Source organism: Lepisosteus oculatus, chromosome 6, assembly GCF_040954835.1.
Source record: "Lepisosteus oculatus isolate fLepOcu1 chromosome 6, fLepOcu1.hap2, whole genome shotgun sequence".
Classification (NCBI taxonomy): domain Eukaryota; kingdom Metazoa; phylum Chordata; class Actinopteri; order Semionotiformes; family Lepisosteidae; genus Lepisosteus; species Lepisosteus oculatus.
This window is the reverse complement of record NC_090701.1, coordinates 56,769,550-56,781,642: the sequence shown is the minus strand read 5'-3', so window position 1 is coordinate 56,781,642 and position 12,093 is coordinate 56,769,550. Positions and strand designations below refer to the sequence as shown.

The 12,093-nt window shown below is 43.3% G+C and overlaps 1 protein-coding gene across 5 annotated transcripts in view; it reads left to right on the top strand.

Moving 5' to 3' along the window:
- Positions 1-12,093, top strand: part of LOC102682176 (piezo-type mechanosensitive ion channel component 2) — a 118,856-nt gene extending 106,763 nt beyond the window's left edge. For 4 of the 5 annotated variants that reach the window (XM_069191625.1, XM_069191626.1, XM_069191624.1 and 1 more), the window contains 14 exons: positions 450-632; positions 1,257-1,515; positions 2,196-2,328; positions 3,048-3,195; positions 3,936-4,150; positions 4,894-5,052; positions 5,553-5,700; positions 6,080-6,268; positions 6,476-6,568; positions 6,804-6,973; positions 8,598-8,714; positions 8,804-8,883; positions 9,354-9,552; positions 10,639-12,093. In XM_069191625.1, coding sequence (XP_069047726.1) covers positions 450-632; positions 1,257-1,515; positions 2,196-2,328; positions 3,048-3,195; positions 3,936-4,150; positions 4,894-5,052; positions 5,553-5,700; positions 6,080-6,268; positions 6,476-6,568; positions 6,804-6,973; positions 8,598-8,714; positions 8,804-8,883; positions 9,354-9,552; positions 10,639-10,891 — 2,346 coding nt within the window. In that variant the 3' untranslated portion in view covers positions 10,892-12,093. Of the gene's footprint in view, positions 1-449; positions 633-1,256; positions 1,516-2,195; positions 2,329-3,047; positions 3,196-3,935; positions 4,151-4,893; positions 5,053-5,552; positions 5,701-6,079; positions 6,269-6,475; positions 6,569-6,803; positions 6,974-8,597; positions 8,715-8,803; positions 8,884-9,353; positions 9,553-10,638 lie in introns of those variants that run through there. The other variant, XM_069191627.1, reaches the window with a different exon arrangement.

Below are 12,093 nucleotides of genomic sequence, written 5' to 3'. Positions count from 1 at the left end.
GCTTGGGTGATGTGCGGCATGATGACCCACCACTGAGCAGTTCAAGTGGAGAAATTCCTTTACCAGATAAATTAAGGAGGAAACCTAGGCATCCCGGAGGAAAGCTTAATCCAGCCAGGACATGGGGGTTAACATCCCTACTATTACAGACAGGACCATGGGATCAGTTTCACCCATCACTGTACAGGGCATTGCTTTGGTAATAAGTATGAAAAATTGTAGTCAGACATTAATGCTGTTACATTAACACTTATCAATGTATAATACCTATAAACAGCATGTTTAAATATATGACATTCTACAACCGTCTTGGTGTGTCCATGGTAAATGATACGAAAATGAATAAGGAAATTAATACGTTTTTTTTCTTTCATAGAAGACAGCAAATGACCAATACTCTCAGGGTGTTTTTTTTAACATTGCACTTTCGTCGGCTTTTTTCGTTCCAGGTGACAATTGTGATTAAATACTTCTTCCAGTTTGGCTTCTTCCCTTTCAATAAGAACGTAGAAGTGGACAGGAGCAAGCCCTATCACCCGCCAAACATCATCGGTGTGGAGAAGAAGGAGGGCTATGTGCACTACGACCTGGTCCAGCTCCTCGCTCTCTTCTTCCACAGGTCCATACTTAAGGTACTCTCCTTTCTGGCGTTTCCAGCAGTCTGTCTCTTGTTCTTTTCCCCTGTCGATGTTCAGTGTTCATGTGGCCCTCAAGCCGTTAAGAAATAGAAAAACAGAAGACCACGTGCTCGGCTTAACCCGTTCTAGAAATGTTGTGATCCGGAGATGATGAGATACCCGTGTTCCACAGATGTCTGACATTAACCCCGAAAGGTCAGAGTGTAGTGCTGTGGGAACTCATATTCAGGCATCTCAGGCACCGAACCCACTCAGCCCACAGGGGCCGTGGACAAGCCCAGCGCTCCACACAGAGGGTCCGAGCACTCCTGGGACTCCTCGGGGGGGACGATGCCCTAGCGTTTTCAGTAGCCAATGAGTATTAAGAGCCCTGCAGACGATTTAAACACCAGAGTTGTGTATTCTTTCCCTGTCCCAAGACAAGCAACAGGCTGTCGCTGTAGATCTCCATAGTGAGTTTGAAACTTTTAGATACCTGCCAGTACGATAAAAAGACCTTTTTTTACCTTACGTGCGTATGTCTGTGTGGAGTTTTGTCATTCGAGCGGTGTTTCCGTCTATGTGCTGCGGCTGCGATCGAGGCCTCGGAGAGACGTGCTGCTTGTGTCTCCCCCACAGTGCCATGGCCTGTGGGATGAGGACGATGGCGGCGTGGCGGAAAAGGCCACACACAGGGACGACTCCGAGGACGAGGGCTCTGTGTCGGCCGAGCGGAGGGGCTCCGCCGGCTCCCTTAAGTCCATCAACCTGGCGGCCTCCCTGGAGTCGGTCCACGTGCACTTCCCAGAGCCCCAGACCCCGGTGCGCAGGAAGAGCTCCAGCGCGGGATCCCAGATCTCCCACAGGTCCTCCCGATCCTCCGGCAGGTCCAAGAGAGGTAGGGACAGCTCCACCAGCCGGGGGATTTCAGACCCTTGCTCTTCCAGAAGAGCAGTTTGTCGAACCCCAGTAAAGAATGTAATGAGCTGGAGGCAGTCCACGTAGGTTGTCTGCTTTTTAAAGTTCAAACCACATCTGTTCACCTGTACAGTATGTCTAACTACTGTATACAGCCAGCAGCCCTGTCACCCTGCAGCTCACCGCTGGCAGCCCACTGGAGCTCAGCAGGTGTGAGCCTGTCAGTACCTGGATGGGAGACCTCGTGGGAAAGCAAAGGTTGATGCTGGAAGAGGTGTTAGTGGGGCCAGTAGGGGGCGCTCACCCTGCAGTCTGTGTGGGTCCTAATGCCCCTGTATAGTGACCGGGACACTATACTGTAAAAAAGGCGCCGTCCTTCAGCTGAGATGTAAAACCGAGGTCCTGACTCTCTGCGGTCATTAAAAATCCCAGGGCGTTTCTCGAAAAGAGTAGGGGTGTAACCCGGGCGTCCTGGCCAAATTTCCCAATGGCCTTTACCTATCATGGCCTCCTAATAATCCCCATCTCTGAACTGGCTTCATCACTCTGCTCCCCTCCCCACTGAGAGCTGGTGTGTGGGGAGCGTACTGGCGCATCATCCAGGTGGTAAGTCCATTACCTGCAGGCAGGGCTTTAATGTGCCATGCAATTGTCTTGTAGGAAGCACCAGCACCAGGAATAGCAGCAGAAAAGGCAGCAGTGTTCTCAGCGTCCAGCAGAAGACCCGCAAAGAGCTTATACTTGAGAAACTGAAGGAGCAGCTCATCATCGCAAAGGCCTTTACAATTAAGAAGTGCGTTCTTTATTGCAATTCTCTCTTCAGGCACATATTGCATGTCTTGATATACTGTATTTAGAAAGGAGACAGTTCTGTTCTGGTATGTGTCATTAATTCGCCATCACTATTAGTGTTGTTCACAGAAATAAGAAATTAAAAAAAACATTTGTTATAATTAGCCTGACAGCAAAATAGATGGCTTCTGACATTCAGGCCCAGAGAAATGTATTTAGTTCCTTGTTTCTTGATGAATATGTTCACAGATGATACTTTCAAATAAATGGGTGCTTAGTGTCATAGTATGTTAAAGTAAAATCAGTGAACACAGCCCAAACTGTACCAGAAAGAAGCACATCCACTTCTTATTTAGTTAGGACAAAATATATTTTTTTATAGTCATTAATTTTATAAAAGCAGCTTTGTTCAAATTTCAGTTAAGTAACATACTGTATACTGTATATTTCACCTTCAAAAAGCACACTCCAAATCTTTTTAAGAGCAGTCACTTTGAGTTATGGGTGTAAATGTTAATTAAGTACAATGTTGTTATTAGCAAGAGCTAACACTGATGCCTAAAATATGTACAGTATATATTGCAATGCCAGACTGAGTTAATGAGGAACCGGCTGCTTAGAAATTAAGAAAGTGAAAATAAAAAAATTAAGCATTCCACAAGAAAAACAACAGGAAAGATTACCATGAAAAATTCCTCTTCTTCTTCTCTCCCCTTGAAGGACTCTTGAAGTCTACATCCCCATTCGCCGGTTCTTCTACAATCTGATCCACCCTGAGTACAGCGCCGTGACGGATGTCTATGTGTTGATGTTTTTGGCTGACACCGTTGACTTCATAATCATCGTGTTTGGATTTTGGGCATTTGGGGTATGTAGAGGTCTGTTTATTTCTACGTAAGCAAGTGCAAATCCCGTTTAATTCAATTTAATTCAAACAGACTTCTTGAAGAATATCTTTAAACCGCTGCCATCCGTGATCTAATTATTCCACATCTCTTCCCCCATACCACTTCCTTGTCTTATTCCTTTGTAGTCAGCTTTCCTGAGATCATAAACCTTAGGTTTGCACTTTATCTGTTCTGTTTCAAAATACACTTCAAATATTGTACAGTACAAATACAGTACAATATTTTAATCACACTTCCACAGTTTTTATTGGACCTGGGGATTCCTCAGTGTGCCTTCATTGGAAAGACTTGATCATTACAGTCAGAAAGCAGCCTCTATCCACGTCAATCATTTCGGCTCTGATGTCCATAATGGTTTTTCCCATTTTTTCCCCTTTCCCATAGAGGAAAATTAAAATCTACTTTGATAACGTCTTCCTGACATGTGATCCTGTCATCCGAATCTGGTGGCTTGTAGCATCCCACTAACGTCATGCCTTTAGACTGTTTTTGATCAGTCTAAACCATACAGATCCTGACCCTTGATTCATCTAAGCTAACGTCCTGTACACAAACTCTTTTTGAAAAAGAGCACTATACAGTACAATACCTCTACCTCTCCAGAACGTGGTGTATCCACTCCCAATATCCACCAGAAGCTGAGTGACCGATCTGGTAATCCTTTGTCCAATTAAATCCTTTCTGCGGTTCTTCTGCACAGAAACATTCGGCCGCTGCAGATATCACATCCTCCCTGTCGGAGGACCAGGTTCCTGAGGCGTTCCTGGTGATGGTGCTGATACAGTTCGGGACCATGGTGGTGGACCGTGCCCTGTACCTCAGGAAGACTGTCACGGGGAAAGTGATTTTCCAAGTCATCTTGGTCTTTGGGATTCACTTCTGGATGTTCTTCATCCTACCTGGCGTGACAGAGAGGTACGGATAAGTGAATATTTCGCACCAGTTAGTTCTCTGCATTAGGTTTAACAGGGGTTCACATGTTTTGATCCAGTGCAACTAATATTAAGTGTTGTATGACAAGACGGATTGAAATCCATATGATGGACAATGGCAATCCAAAGGTGGAAACATCAGACCAAAACTATTAACCTGACAAATATTTAGTTGGTAACTGCCTGCTCCTTAGTAGCCATCATCAGTTTTAACTTCATATTGAATTAAACATCTTGGTTAATATGTTCCCATACCGTGTATCTACAGATGTTATTGACAAGGAAGACACTGTATAAATCGCCCCTTAAAAATGTCTAGGAAATGGGTTATACTTAATATAGGATGTAATTTAAGGTGTGCCTACACTATCCGTGATTCAGTTAGAGGTGACGATTCTTTCACAGAGCTCCAAAGCTTCTTGTAAACACCAGAGAGTGCTCTGCCCAAAATAACATGCAGTCACATTGTCTTAATTTCTTGTAACTAAACTACAGAATATCTGTGCACTTCAGAATCATGAAATGTGTTCAAACTTTTAACTGTGCTGTGGAATTTCATGTGAATCTCAAAAGACCGTAGGGTGGGCTTTGAAAATGAACAATATTTATATTGAAAATCAAAACAGGCCTGACAGTACTGTGCCTGATAACATTTTTCGAAGCAGCTTCAGTTCACATTCTGTAGATGAACGAACTGCAGACAGCATTTCTTTTGTGGTCCTCCAGGCGGTTCAGTCAGAACACTGTAGCCCAGCTGTGGTACTTTGTGAAGTGCATTTATTTTGGATTATCGGCCTATCAGATCCGGTGTGGTTATCCAACCCGAGTGCTTGGCAACTTCCTGACTAAGAGCTACAACTATGTCAACCTCTTCTTATTCCAAGGGTGAGTGAACGCGTCCGATTTCCAAATTAGTGAGGCACCAAATCGTGTCACACACGATTCCCTTATTAACTTTAATTTAGTTCAGGCAGGCAGCCGTGTCAGCGTGTGGAGGCTGCAAAGGAGCAGGTAAAAGTTTATCCCCTGCCAAAAAGAGAAGAAAGGAAACGCAACGTTTCGGCTGTGGAAGAACAACAGAAGAAGGCTCCACGGCCGAAACGTGTTTCTTTTATTCTCTTTTCAGGGTGGAATAAACTTTTACTTGTTCCTTTATTTCATTTAAGCAACTTGAAGAAAAGGACGATCAAATTTCTTAAAAGCGATAGTCTGCCTTTTCTTGTGTTCATTTTTTTAAATTCCATCTATTACTTTCACTGGACACTGCCACCAAATGAGTGCTTTGAGGGTCTTCTCTACCCCATTCTTCCTGCCCCCTCGCTAGTCATTACAGAGAGTATCCTGCAGCAGGACCGATTTCGCATTGGCGTCCACCTGTTTTTCAGGTTTCGACTCGTGCCCTTCCTGACGGAGCTCAGGGCTGTGATGGACTGGGTGTGGACAGACACCACCCTCAGCTTGTCCAGCTGGATCTGCGTGGAGGACATCTACGCTCACATATTTGTGTTGAAGTGCTGGAGGGAGTCGGAGAAGGTCAGTGCCCGCTAATGCAGTGGAATGAGTTTCCCCACACGCACGTCCATTTAGTTTTTTTTTGCAATTTGTCTTGCAGTGTTGCCAGAACGAACAGCCAGCAGAGGTATTTTTAGAAGCCCCAGACACTCTGCTGCAGAAGCTAATGGCAGCCGATCTAACTGTCTGAAGTTTGAGAATCGTATTAAAGCCCTCCTAGGAGAAATGGGGGTTACCGAAGGCACACGAGTCAGCCGCGTCGTCTTTCGCTGTAGTTTTCAAGTGCGCTTCGGGGTGATCCTTCATCCACAGTGCCTGAGAGGTCCCGGGGGGTCCGCGGTGGCGGTAGTGGTCGCACGCGGGGGCGGGAAGCTGCTCACGGCGGACCTGTGTTTTGCAGAGGTACCCCCAGCCGCGGGGGCAGAAGAAGAAGAAGGTGGTGAAGTATGGGATGGGAGGCATGATCGTGGTGCTGCTGATCTGCATCGTGTGGTTTCCGCTGCTCTTCATGTCCCTCGTCAAGTCTGTGGCCGGAGTCGTCAATAAACCTCTAGACGTCTCCATCAAAATAACTCTCGGGGGCTTCCAGGTATACCGGAAATTTTACCAGGGTTTTTTTCCCTGCTGTATATTTTGACAGGTGTGTATGAGCTCTACGGGTGGATCTTGTGTGATAGTGACCTACAGTAGCAATGGGAGTGCTTGCTGAATAACCAGTATAAACCAATGTCGTAATCGGGGAAAGCATTTCGGGTCTTGCAAAGAGTATTTTCCTTCTCTTTTTTTATTTCCCCAGCCTATCTTTACTATGAGCGCCCAACAAAATCAGTTAAAAAACCTTTCCAGTGATGATTTTAATAAACTTCTGGGTGAATATGAGTCTTCTGCTGTAAGTACATTTGAAACCCTCCTGTGAAAACGTATTCAAGTTTCATTTAATAATAAGCATATTAAAACCAGTATTAAGAAATGTAACCTGTCATAAAAATGACCGTTGATGAGTTTCGTTTTTAAGCAGCATGGTGTTTTTTTGGGGTCTCAGGACTGCTCACTTGTACAAGAATATAGCTAATGCTTTTGCTGTGTCACATGAAGCACACTGCTCTTTTAATCAATGTGTTTAGGGAGCCATGCAGTTTTTGGAGGCGTACACCCATGAAGATGTCACAGTGGCAGAACTTGAAGGGAGTTCTAATGCCTTGTGGACCATCAGCCCTCCCAGTCGAGACAACCTGATCAAGATGCTGAGCAATAATAACACATTCCCTGTTACTGTCTTCTGGACTATACAAAGGTATGCTCTGAAGGTGTTAAGTACAATACAAAGATAAGATCACTTTATTGGCCATATACAATTTCTTGCATTATGAATTTGTCTTCAAAGTCAGTGAACTTTGTAACACAGCCCAAACTGTACCAGAAAGAAGCACATCCACTTCTTATTTAGTTAGGACAATATATATATATTTTTTATAGTCATTAATTTTATAAAAGCAGCTTTGTTCAAATTTCAGTTAAGTAACATACTGTATACTGTATATTTCACCTTCAAAAAGCACACTCCAAATCTTTTTAAGAGTGTGCAGTCACTTTGAGTTATGGGTGTAAATGTTAATTAAGTACAATGTTGTTATTAGCAAGAGCTAACACTGATGCCTAAAATATGTACAGTATATACTGTAAATAGCAAATACTATATACCCTCATTTTACAACATTATTGTAGTTTTCATACTGTAGGTGATTTATCTCACAATTGCTCTTATTAGGAGCACATAGTGAAACATACAGTATAATACATTTTACCAATATTCATCTTTTCACCACTGTAATATTTCCTAAGTGCTACACCTTGCAAAGTCCATAGCTGTATGTTCATACACAACAGCAACATCTGAGACCTCCCAGGCAACTGTTATCTTGCAGTGTCACCAGTTCACTCCTCCCGTCAGTGCAAGTTCTCCTCTAAAAGAGAGATCACTTTATTGGCCATATACAGTTTCTTGCATTAGGAATTTGTCTTCTCACATACCCCAGCTTGCTCTCCATGAGACACACAGACAGGGAGAGAAGCTTGGAGTCAGAGCACAGGGTCAGCCATTCATATGGCACGCCTGGAGCAGTTGGGGTGAAGGACCTTGCTCGGGGGCCCAACAGAGTAGGATTCCTTTACCAACCGCAGGATTTGAACCAGCAACCTTCCAGCCACAGGCACAGATCCTGAGCCTCAGAGCCACTGCTCCGCCCTAATGACTAACCAGAACACTTTGCTCCTGTACTTGAATTGCTTTAGCTCTGATCCCTGCCTTGTATGGAGAACAGAATTCCTTTCAAGAATAGAACAGACCACCTCCATCAATGACTTTCGTCAGTAGACTTAATAACTAAGAAAGGACAAAGCAAATTTAGATGAAGGCAGTCAGGTAAAAATGGTGGAAAAAAAATGGAACTGCTTTGCATTTCATGTGTTGCTCTTGCTTGTTGACTGTATATGCACACTTTACTTTTAGTGGCAGAGTCACGGGTTTGAGCCTCGGTCGTGTCACTAGCTGACTGTAACTGGGATTCCCCAAGCGTAGGTGCACGGTCAAGTGGCAGTAGTCGGCCGGGCCTGTCACTGCTCTTGGCAATGTATCGATCCCCTGTTGAAGCTCCAGTACAGGCCCGTGGTGCCTGTGATGTGTGAAAAGCTGACTGGCTCAAAGGGGGAAGGGTGGGGAAAACTGCCGCCTCTTCCTCTCTCTCTCCTGCATGTGGTCCTGGGGCTTCGTAGATATGAGGACAAATCTGACATTTGAAACTGGCAATTCGCAAACCAGGTGGAACTTAAAAATGGTGATTGTTTTTTTTTATGAAAGAATATGGAATTGCATGTGTATGAAACACAGTGTCAAAACCTTTTGCTTCAATTTTATGCAGGAATATGAGCCTGGGTGCAAAAGTGGAAACAGCACAGGATAAGCACATAAACTATCTCGACCAGTCGACGAAACAAGAGCTTATAGCTTTATTAAATGGAACGAGGAAGACGGCTGTGTAAGTATACGTATTTGGCCCAGTTTTCAGCCATTTGACGGTCTGTTCAATAGACTGAGGGTATTCTGATTTTGTTTTCTCTTTTACAGGTTAATAGATAATGTTTTCCCATGCTTCATCCGAGCTCCCAGCGATTCGAATGCGAAACCCATCCAGCAGCTCTATCTAGGTATGCCTAGAATGATATTTTCATAGCAAGCCATCGCGTTTAGAAATGTTTGACGTGCTGTTTGACGTACGGTAACTGGTAATGTCAGGAACAATATCACCAGTAAAAGTTCCAAAGTGAATTATTCATCACGTTATAATTTGATTTAAAAAAAAAAGTTGATCAAAATAAGTTCAAGTTCATCTGGTTTGCCGATACATTTTTATTTTATGTGAAAAATGCTGATTTAGTCGCAATTGGGGAAGTCTTATGCTTTCCCGATTTTTCCTGTGGTGCAGTGGAATGTTAAGGCCAGCTCTCCTGATGGGCTTGATTAATTATGGTGCAGTATGTCGGGGTAAAGGGGGTTGTGGCTTCCACTGCCAACAGCGTGCACTTTATTTCCTAACCACTGCTAGCGCCTGGTGTGTAGAACCTGTTCAATCTGCACGAGCACATTCTGGCGTTAATTCTCTTGGAATCCCTACTAGATAAAGCATATAAAAACATCACCCTGAGACTGGAGAGGAAAAGCAACGACACAGAGGAGATCCAGGAGTGGTGGATTATAAACCAGACCAGCAGACTGAGCATCCGGAAGTCTGATCACAGCAGCATGACAGGCCTGGAAATGTTTGTGTTCAGTGATAAAGTCAGTCCTCCGAGCTTAGGCTTCCTTGCAGGATATGGGTGAGCTGGACTTTTTTTTGGGGTTTGTCTTAAAAAAGAGCATACCATTAGTGGGAATCTTAAACCTTACGAGGCTTCTAAATTCTACATTTTGATCCATTCAGAGTACTTAGGTTTGGGAGCCCAACAATGGCACTGTTTTTCACTTGACTAATGGAGCAGCTGCTTGTGTGAGATACCACTTTCCACAGCTTCCCCTTCATTTCCGGAAGGACTGATACACAGTACACACTGTCATAATCTCAATTTGAGAAAAACAGATGTAAAAATAGAAGAAAGGTTACAAAGAAAGGAGGGCATTTATGCTCATCTTACCTGTTAGGTACTGTAGTTACTAGTGAATTAATGCAAAGATCTCATCCAGCTGTGTCTTGAAGGAAGCTAAAGTATTGCCTTCAACCACATGGCTTAGTATACAGTATTGTTACAGCCTCCCACAACCTACACAAGGAGGTAAATAAGTGCCTCCTGTTCTCACTTTTAAATGTTAAAGTCAGCTCTGAGTAGTTTCCACTTGTGACTTCTGGTTCAGGGTTCACTGTTATGTTCTGAAGTAGACCAGTACATTGACATTGTCGTCAATTGCCCCCCCGAAAAAAGTATTTTGAATTGAAGAGACTTTGTCAATGTCTTTGAGAATTGTGAATACTTGTATCAAGTCCCCACGTAGTCTTCTCTGTTCAGGACCGATGATGTTCAATTCTTTCTGCCTGGCATTGCAGGACAGCTCTTTGAGTAACAGAATGTATCTGTTTGGTATTCTCTGGACTGAATCCAGAGCTGCAGTATGTTTGTTTGTGCAGAGGTGACCAGAACTGTACACAGTTTTCTAAATTAGACCTCACTACTGTGTTATACAATTTGATTAAGTGCTCAATTAATTGAGCTGTTCCAGTCAATCCCCAGCTATGTAAATGAGTTGAAAATGTTAGATGCTTTGGATTAAAATGGCAGGAAAAATAGTTTATTTTTAATATCCTTTTACGGATTATTTTTCGGCAGCTTTTAAAGTGTTTAGGAGGTTCTTGATTCACACTTAAGTGTGAATTACAGTGAGAGAGCTCCGTTCCTGTTTCCTCCCTACAGGATCATGGGCCTGTACGCCTCGGTGGTGCTGGTGATCGGGAAGTTTGTGCGCGAGTTCTTCAGTGGGATCTCCCACTCCATCATGTTCGAGGAGCTGCCCAACGTGGACCGCATCCTCAAGCTGTGCACGGACATCTTCCTGGTGCGCGAGACCGGCGAGCTGGAGCTGGAGGAAGACCTCTACGCCAAGCTGATCTTCCTCTACAGGTCGCCCGAGACCATGATCAAGTGGACTCGGGAGAAGACGCAGTGAGAGCCGCCGGGAAAACCGCAAGCAAGGAGCACAATACCGTCAGAATACCTATGCGTTCTGCGCAAGAAAGGGGCAGTGCTAGCTTCTTCCCTGGCAGGGCCAAGGGTCCGAGCTTCCTGCTCCCACTGCCTTTAAATCACAGCCCTGGAAGCAAAAGAAGATTCTGCATTTTTTTTAATGCTATTCCAAAGACTTCCAGGAATTTCTGGTGGATTAACTGTCTCCTTATAGATTGTTCTGTCTGAGGGTGTTTATTGTACAACTCCTACATTTATTCTTCTGTCTTTCGGTTTCCCTCACTTTCTCAGATGGGAATAACATAAAAACGAGGGTTGTGCAATATGCTGTCCTTAATGGCTGGCTGTAAACTTGAAAGGACGCTTTGTTTTTCCATCAACCTCTCCTGGAAACAGAAGGGCAGCAACCGGCTGAAAAACACTGGCCACTTTTTTTAAGAGTTATTTTATTTTTTAATCTGGAAAATATTGCGCTTTGTGGGAATGGAAGAGAAGGGCTTTGAGACACAGAAGACAAGTTATATGACAATCTGTTATCTGCCTTATTTTGTTTCTACCTTCAACTAAACAATGTGCGAACCATTAAGGATATTTTTCTCAGGAAAAGAATTTAATCATCTCACCTGGAGGGGACTACTCCTCATTTCCATTCTGAACACATCATTACATCATATCTCATTATATTTCAACCCAAGGAGCCCTTTCCATGAGCTGTTGTTCAGTGTGATGTAGATATGCCTTGGATAACTATACCTGGAAGAACTTCATGACTGTAGTCCTATACTGTATGAATGCATTTTTCATCTTCTTAAACTCTCAGTGTATTTTTACGGACTTTTAATTTCTTTAAAAAAGACTTTTAACTCAGATTTCTATTTCCACATAAATAGAGAGCAAAAAAAAAGAAAAGAAAGCAAAATATTGTTCTTAAGGTTCAGTCAAGTTAGTCTGTTTATGAGACTGGAGCTAAAATCAGTACAACTATACAGTACATTAGAATACATTGTAGCATGAAACAAAAACAAAAAATGATCTTGCTATTAATTTTCATTCCATGTACATACATTTTTAGGATAAAAAGGGAGAAAAATCTATCTGACTGAGTACTTGTATGGTAAAATGATGAATTGTGATTCAATAATGGTCTGGAAATAAAGCACACGTTGCAAAGCTGTTTGAAAGATA